At 39.9% G+C, this 9218-nt stretch overlaps 1 protein-coding gene across 2 annotated transcripts in view; it reads right to left on the minus strand.

Annotated features, from left to right (window-relative positions):
* FERMT2 (fermitin family member 2) overlaps positions 1-8718 on the minus strand; it is a 108443-nt gene extending 99725 nt beyond the window's left edge. For both annotated transcript variants that reach the window (XM_006872361.1, XM_006872360.1), the window contains exon 1: positions 8559-8718. In XM_006872361.1, the coding sequence (XP_006872423.1) occupies positions 8559-8715 (157 nt within the window). In that variant the 5' untranslated portion in view covers positions 8716-8718. The remainder of the gene's footprint in view (positions 1-8558) is intronic.
* Positions 8719-9218: the final 500 nt, after the last annotated feature.

Here is a 9218-nt window from a genome sequence, read left to right on the forward strand (position 1 = left end):
TCTTTTGTTGTTGTTAAATGCCATCAAGTCGATTCTGACTCATTTGAACTGATAACCTTGCGGATTGCCAGTCCAGTGTTTATCCACAGCAGGCCTGACATTAAGGGGAAAAAATTATGCATAGAAGTTTTCGAAATAAACTATAATGAATATGTATTTGTTAACCACACAAATCCAAGTACACAATGGTCCCATCTCTTCATTTTAAAACTACATATATTTTTAAATATTCTTTCAGAATGAAGGAGTACTTGTGGTGCTGGATAAGCACTGGACTGCTGATGTGCAAGGTCAGCAGTCAAGATTTTGTTGTTGTTGTTATTGCAAAGTGCCATGGAGTCGTTACAGCCTTGAGAATCATATACAGGGTCGCTGAGTCAGAACAGCGTTGCTAGCCCTTGGGAACATTCTTTCAGATTACTGGATCATTCCTCACACTTGGCATATATACATTTTTAAAAAATTAATATATGATGGCAGTAAGAGTCTTAATCTTCCTTTCAGTAAAGTATTTTAAATACTGCATATATTAGTTTTTCTGAAACCAGTTCATTTATGACAGGTTTCATTTGTAAATCATTTCATTTCTAAATGATTTTTATGTGCCAAGAAGCAATTTTATATCATTTCTTTGTTATAACTAAGTTTTTTAAATTGCTCTTATAAAATTTTTTAAGTGAAGAATTTACTACTGAAACCTTCATGGTTACATTTTTCAAATCCATGGAATACCGTCATCCACTTGGTGACCCGCTGCATTTCAGAAATCTTGTGAAAACAGTATTTAAAGAGCTCTTTGTTACATTACAGAGGCAGGTGTGTAGTTTGGAAGTGGGGGTGGAATGATAGCTATTTTTTGTTGTTGTTTAGGGGTGGGAAAACAGGCCAACTAAACTAAAGCAGTCCCAAACAGAATTTCTTTTTAAGGATTACAATTATCCACTGTGAAAGCTGGAACCTGTTAAATAGTCTAGATTTCATTTTAATGCCCACCCCTCTTCCTTGTTCTTTCAGTTCAGTATAGTAAGGGAGTTTAACCTGCACGGTGACCATGTCTGGAAACATACACTATTATTTACACGTATCTTAACATAATACAAATAAACAACAGGCAGGTAATCGCCCGACTTATGAAGCACTTTAATTCTGACAAACTGCACTTAACAATCATATACCTCAGTGCATCTCACTGTTAGTAATAGGTATTACATACAATGTTGCTGCGTATAATTTGCTGTTATCATTCCCATGTCAATCCCCATAGACAAAAATGATATTATAAAGATATTTATAAAAATAAAGGCAATAATTAAAAGGTAAAAAAAAAAAGAGGTATTCAATGTACAGAACTGACATCTGACAAGAACCCTGTCACTATTAAGTCAGAGACAGCCTGCATGTACATATATTCTGCTATGGTTCCAGAACTGGTGGCCATTCTATAAGTAAAAGGAGTCCTAGTATGGTGTTGTGGGATAAAGCACAGTACCACAAAGTTGGTTTGAACCGCAAGGTTGGCAGTTCAAACCCACCAGCTGCTCCTGGAAAACCCTATATAGGGTTGCTATGAGTTGGATTGACTCGACAGCACTTAACAACAAGATAGTCCTGGTGTGGCGCTATGGGTTATTGTGCTGGGCTTCAAAGTCGGTTTGAACCACAATGTTGGTGGTTCGAACTCACCAGCTGCTTCTCAGAAACCCTATACAGGGTCGCTTTGAATTGGGACCTAATGACACTTAATGAGAAGATAGGACTCCTGGTGTGACACTTTAGGATAAGCATTAGATTGCTAACACAAGGTCAGGGGTTCAAACCCACCAACTGCTCATTAGAAACCCTACACAGAGTCTCTGAGTCAGAGCCAACTGACAGCACTTAAAAACAACAACAGCAAGAAGATAAGATAGGAGATACTATTAGATGGGTCTGGTGAAGGAGACGGGGATAAGAGTCTGGTAATTCAATAGTGAGTAATTGTAATCATGACTAACTGCAATGTCACAACTGTACAGGTAGAAGTTTTGTAACATAAAGGGGGGAGTAGTTAATGTTACATTCCAGGAACAGAGGATCCTGGGACCATTAAGGGAGATGCCCACAAGCGGAATGTGGGACGCTATCCAGAGAAGTGACACCAGACATGGAGGCAGAAATGAGGACATGGAAAGAGAGAGCAGCCAAGGACTCTAGACTCATGGGAAGATAAAGGCTGTGGTGCTGGTAGCCAGGAGGCAGGCTTGCAGAACATGCCCTTTGGTTGTTTAAATACTATATATCCCTGAGTGGTTTTTTTTTTTTTTGTACATCCAAAAAAATAGGGAATAGAAGCAAAAACTGTTGAACGATGAAGCACGGAGGGGATTGTAATCATTGCAATGAAATGCTAAGTGTAAAACCAGTGTTCTCCCATATAAACTATCACTCGGCTCACAATAAAAATACTTAAAAAATAAAAATGTTATTAAGTGCCGTGGAGTCAGTTCCGACCCACAGAGACCCCGTTTAGGGTGTATGAGCAGCAACTGCTGAGCCTGAACCGCTGATCTTGCATTTCAAATGGCTTTGCAGTCTGGTGCATTAACAGACAGCTCTATACCAGGAAGCACTAAATGCACAGTAAAATCCTGGATGTGAAAAACAGTCCTTTACTAGGATGTTGTTGTTGTTGTTAAGTGCCATCGAGTCGGTTCCGACCCATAGCGACCCTATACAGGGTTTCCGAGGGTATAAATCTTTACGGGAGTAGAAAGCCTCATCTTTCTCCCGCGGAGTGGCTGGTAGTTTCGAACCACTGACCTTAAGGCTTGCAGCCCGATTCGTAACCACTACGCTACTAGGATTGTTGTTAAGTGCCGTCGAGTCGGTTCCGACCCATAGCGACCCTGTACAGGGTTTCCGAGGGTGTAAATCTTTACGGGAGTAGAAAGCCTCATCTTTCTCCCGCGGAACGGCTGGTAGTTTCGAACCGCTGACCTTAAGGTTCACAGCCCGATTCGTAACCACTAGGCTAATAGGATACCTGACAAAATTCACTGTAATGCAATTAAAGGTCTTTGTCCTTAGGTGATATTTAACTATGTAGGGATGAAGAGTTATGGTATATGCACCTTCTCATAGACTTAAAAAAAAAAAATGTGTGTATGTACAGAAAGAGAAATCAAATGGCCAAATGCTAACTGGAGATCTAGATGAACATTATAAATGTGCACTGTATTATTCTAAAATATTCTTGTAAGCTTGAAATTGCAAAAAATCGAGTTGAAGTAAAAAGATAGAACTTTATGTTTTTAGTATTTATTAGGGGGTCTTTTGTAAGCAATTGGATCAACTATTTTTTGTGACCTAAAAATAAATTAACTCCAGTTCGAATCACACCGTATTTTTTTTTTTTTTTTTTTTTAAAGCATAAACAGGGCATTGACCAAAACAACTCCTATACATTAACAAGCATGGATTTAACTAAGACTCAATTCACCGTGCTTTTTCTCAGGGCCTCCCCGCCCCTAAATTTTCCGAAATGTATCATTTTATATTTTTTACTCAAAGCTGTGAAGGTGAATCATTTAGACATTTAATTTCCATGGATTCAACCATAAGCCCTCAGGGGGTAATGTTAAGAATTTCAATAGTATAGACACCATAGACCTGGTGGATTGGGGTGGGCTGCTAACTGCCAAGGTCAGCAGTTCAAATCTACTAGACACTCTGCAGGAGAAAGATGAGGGTTTCTGCTCCCGTAAAGATTTACAGGCTTGGAAACCCTATACGTACAGAGTCACTATGAGTTAGGACTGACTCCATGGTACACAACCACCACCACTATACTAAGCTTCCTCAGGGAGAAGAAAGCCTGAGTATAAGGGAACTAAGGAGCTCTGGTAGCGTAGTGGTTACAAATCAGGCTGCGAACCACAAGATCAGTAGTTCGAAACTACCAGGCGCTCCTCAGGAGAAAGATGATACTATCTGCTCCCGTAAAGATTTACAGCCTCGCAAACCCTGTTCTGGGTCACTATGAGTCAGAAATGATTTGAAGGCACTTAACAACAACCAAGCCACATAAGCCTTTCTCTCTGTAAGCAAATCTTGCCAATGCTCTGATCTTAGGGTTTCAAGGTTTCTTTTTTACATAACGAAGGCCTTAATAATGTAAGCCAACTTCTTTAACTGGGGCTCAAGTAAAGAAACTTATTTCTGCTCCAAAGCAGAAAAAAAAACAACTAGCTACTGTGCACTCCTGTGCAATGAGAAATGAATAAACCATACTTACTTAGTGGATAGTTCAAAGGCTTTTTAAAGATAATTTTGACTAAAATCTTTTTTTTTTTGGTCATGTATGCTAAGTTCACATGCTCATTCAATGGTACAATAAATTCCAACATAACAGATTCTGTTTCATTATTATGGCAAGGACATAACACACTTTAAAGCAAGGAAGACTTCTCACAAAAGGCTGCTACATTCAGAAACATAATCATGAAATGCTTTTTTTTAGCCAACGCTATAAATTTCTTTTTAGCTATTACTAAATCTCTCAACTTGGGCTTTTCCTCTAGATTAATACTTGGCCTAATCTAACCCATCCTCTACATTCCTTCTATAAATAGAATCCAAGCTAGAAGAAACCTAGGAATCATGTAACTTAAATCTGCCATTCAGGCTCATACAGGCTGGAATTCTATGTTCTAATAGCTCTGTTATAATAAATCCTTAGTCTCCATCTAAAATAAAATTTGACAGAAATGTACAATGTGTACACAGCTTACAAAAAGATCCGCTTTTATAAACTGATACTGAAAAGTAGTGTAATGAATCCAATGAAACGAAGCATCTCTTCGATATTTAAAGTCTTTAATACCAAGCTCGGAATTCATCAAGATAAATGATTTTCTTTACTGTTTTCCAGAGGAACATTGATGGAATCCCATAAGATTGGGCCTCTTCTTTACAGTTTAGGTTATTTTACCATTTTATTTCCTAGAGTCTTATATATTTATAATCCTTATCCTTGACACTTTTTAAAAAAATAATTTACACATATTTAAAATGTTTTTTAACACAAAAAAAGCAATATTCTATTTAAAGCTTTGAATCTGTGTTTTTAATAAAGAGAAAATAATTTTCTAAAGCCCCTCCCCCATTTTCATTCATTCTTTTCTTTCACAATGACCAACTGTTTTTATGTTAAATTTTAAAGGATCTTTCAGATCTTTGCATTAAAATCACAAATCAGAGAATCATGTTTTAATGACACTGACAGACGTATAGAAGCGCTATATACAATTCTAATTAACAAAAAAATATTGCTGACATACACTAAAGGAAGCATTATTTACTTTCTTTGCCATTCTTAATTGAAGTACCCTCGAATTTGCGGAGTCATGGTCACAAGTTTGTTTCAAAGCACAGTAACCTAGTTTTACTAATTACTGTCCCTCATTGCTCTAGGTCCAGTCAGACCGCAGATCCTGTGCACTTCATTCCTACAGTGATTTCTACCTTTTATCAGTTAGCTCTGGTAGGTCGTTTAGATATTCGTTATTCACTGTTGACAGGTAACCATTCAGTCTACCCTTTAATACCTTCAGTGACAACTCATGGGCCATTCTGGTTTTAGGCAACTCCCAAGAATTACAAGGAATCCTGTGGAAGGTATGTGCTTCAAATTCACTAGCTACTCTTCAGCAACCCTATATAGGATCCCTGTGAGTCTGAACTAACAAGAATTCCAAAGTTCTTTTCTAATTTAATTAACCTTATTTGTGGAAGTGTCAAATATGCCTTACTGAATTTCTCCTCTATTTACTTGATAAGCACTGGACAGTTAACTAACTACAAGGTTGGTGATGCAAACCCACCCAGCTGCTCCATGGCAACACTATACAGAGTTGCTATGAATGACTCAATGCCACTTTAACAACAGCAGCTTACAGAAGTCTATAATTGGGGCATTGACTGTCTCACAAGGACTTGCCCTGGTAGCACAGTGGTTACATGTTGGGCTGCTAACTGCATGGCCAGCAGTTCAAATCTACCCACCGCTCTATGGGAGAGAGATGAGGTTTTCTGCTCCCATAAAGATTTGTTGCCTCAGAAGCCCTATAAAGGATCGCTATGAATCTGAACCAACTCAAAAGCACACCATCACCACCTATTAGTGTTTAAGGATCACTACTAAAACTAACTAGACAACAGTAGGCTTGGTTTGGGGGGTATTCCAAAACCAAGAACCAAAAATTTTACTTGCAAACTCTACTATTACAAAAACAGGAAAAGTCAGAAGTATGCTAAAAAGCACGGTCTAACTGGAACTCAAAATACACAAAACATCAGTTCAAAATAACACAAAACATCAGTGTATCATTCTATGGAATGTGAAACTGATGATTTGCTCTGTAAATCTTCACTTGGTTTCCAACAGAAAGTTAGCAAAAAAAGCATTATGCTCTCTTAAAATCAATCTTATCTATATGGGATCAAATTGACAACAGCAACTCAAAAGATTAGATAGGAACCATAGGGGGCATGAGTCTATGGTAATGCGGAAGGAACAAGGTAGAAAAGCAAGGTGAGAATAGAAGCAGAACTTCAAGAATGTCTCTGAATTTTACATACATACTTGAATTGGTTTGTGGTTTTGCTATGTATATTAACAAAAGAAAAGAGAGTAATTTTTTTTAAAAGGAAGATGCATTTCCTACCTCACTGGGCTTTTTGTCACTGCATAAAAAATGAATCCGCATTAAAAGATCAGGATTACAGCCACTTAAAATTAAAGTAAGCTGTCTGTAAATAGCTCATTCTCTTTATTATTTGTGCCTGTGATTCTGTAACAAGCTATTCTAATCAATGTAATATAAATATAGTGCAAGTCATTATTTATTCATAAGCTAAAACCTGGCTTTTGGAACTACAAGTTGTCTCAGTCACCTTCAACAGCTTTTTTTAAAAAATCTACTGAAACTATTAATAAACTCCATTAGTTATATATTAAGCAATCTTTGATACACTCATTTCCTTTGAAACAGAAACTGTATTTGATATTTTTTCCCTCAAATAATTCCTCAGGAGTGCTAGACAAAAACAGAACTATGCAATGACTGGTTTAATCAAATCAAACCAGTACAATGTTAACCAACAGTTAATTGGTTTAACAATACAGAGAAATCTTATTTTCAATGGACTACCCAGGAGGGCTCTTTCCTGGGCTACATATCTCAGGGAACCAAACAATGCAAAGACACTGTAAGATAAGCACCAGACTGCTAACTCAAAGGTCTGACAGAGGTTCGAATCTACCAGCTGCTCCTTGGAAACCCTAGACAGGATCGCTATGACCTTAACAGAAGTCAAAGGGTAGATTACCTTGGAAGAATCTACTTGATTCTTCAGTAATCACACTTCCTGCAAGGTCATAAAACAGGTCCACCGAATTGGAATCTGCTTTTTTTGCCAATTATTTTGCCAATGGGCATCAAAGCACTCTTCAGTAAGTTCAGATGGCAGATATAAAATACTCTTAGTAAGATACCGATCTCCTTTAACTTCTGTTTCCACAGTGGCTTGAAGAATGAATGCAATGTTTTAAAAAACAACCCAAAAAACAGCCTAAGAAAACCATGCCACAAATGCATTGCATATAAAAGGCACATTAAAGCCCAGGCAGACAGTCTTCTGAGCACGTCGCATAATAAAATCATCTACCAAATCATTTTAGCTGACTCTCCCAGCTGAAAACAGTTCCATCCATCACAAAGTATGTGAGCAAACTTTCTTACACTCCGTATTGTAACTTTGTCAAATCAATATAATACATATTTGGACTCAAGTAAACATAGTCAGTCTAGAATCCTGGTGTGATGCTGTGCAAGGTACAGTCTGTGTTTTTTTTTTTTTTTTTTTAGCACAAAGCTCTTTCATTTGGCTTGTTGTTAATATAAAAGTGGACGCCTGAAACAGCTTACTTCAAGAAGGAATTATACAAACCAACGTTTTCAAACGCTGTCGTCCACCCTAGCCCTTGTAAGCTTGGAGGACTGGAACATTTAAATTACATTGTATCACGTAGTAGTACAACTATTAAAACTTCAAATTGGCCCTAAATCGCACATTTTCAAGCGCGGTTTATTCTTGGATTTTTTTTTTACATCATCCTCAACACCAAATGTTACCCAGGGAATGAATAATGAATAGCCACAGCCTGTAATCTCACCTTCCCAACATTCACGTGCACTTTTCTCGTTTCTTTTCTTGTGAAGCAGGAAAGTGCAAAGAATTAAGTTTTCTCTCAAACGACGGGATTACGTTTTAATAGGGTGGTTGTAATCACTACTTAATGAAAATGTTCACAAAACAGCAACGACATAAGACGCAAAAGAGGAATAATCTCTAAATATTAACTTGGGGTTTTTTTTTTGTTTTTTTTTTAAGTATTTGCGGGATTCCGAGAGTGCCCCGGCCACCCCTCCCCCGCCCCACGCGTTAAGTCTCCTCTCCCCCTCCCCCCCACCAGGCCTGCGAAGTTTTTAGTAGGACGCAGCTGGGACAGTACTCACCAAGTTTTTCCACCAACTTGAGCATCACCCCTCCAATGTGCACCTCCCCGGTGACTCTAAGGGTGACATCGCGATTCAGGTCTGTCACATGGACGCTCAGTTCCCACGTCCCATCCGCATAGCAGCCATCTGGCATCCTTATCCCGTCCAGAGCCATGGCTCCTTCCTGCGAGCGCGGAGGAAATGGCTCTCGTAAGCGTCACTCCCCCAGAGGAAGGCAAATCCCACAGAATTCAGAGTGGGCCGTGCAGTGGGAGAAGGAGGAGGACACGAGGGCTCCGCGCAAACTCCAGCAAGCAGTGGCGGCGCGGCTGGTCGGCGGGCAGGACTGCGCCCCGCGCCCCTTTCCGGCGGCCGCCAAGCCGCCCCCCGCCGCGCCCCCACCTAGCGGACCGCGGCGGGCTTCACCTGCCAGCCGCACCCCGGTCCGGGGAGACGTCGCCCGCGGGTTCAACATTCCTCCTTCCCACCCGCGCTCCCCCTCCCCGATACCACCCGTGAAGCGGGCTGCTCACCGCGCGCTCCTCGCGCTCTCGGCCTGAGGTTCACGCAACAGGCGCGAGGGCGGCGGCTCGTGTCCCTCTCCTTAAGCAGGCGAAGCGCTGCCTCCCGGCCGGAGGAACTAATGGAGTCCTGTCGTCGCGGTCCCTCGCCTGGCTC

Source organism: Chrysochloris asiatica, unplaced genomic scaffold (genome assembly GCF_000296735.1).
Source record: "Chrysochloris asiatica unplaced genomic scaffold, ChrAsi1.0 scaffold00194, whole genome shotgun sequence".
Lineage (NCBI taxonomy): Eukaryota > Metazoa > Chordata > Mammalia > Afrosoricida > Chrysochloridae > Chrysochloris > Chrysochloris asiatica.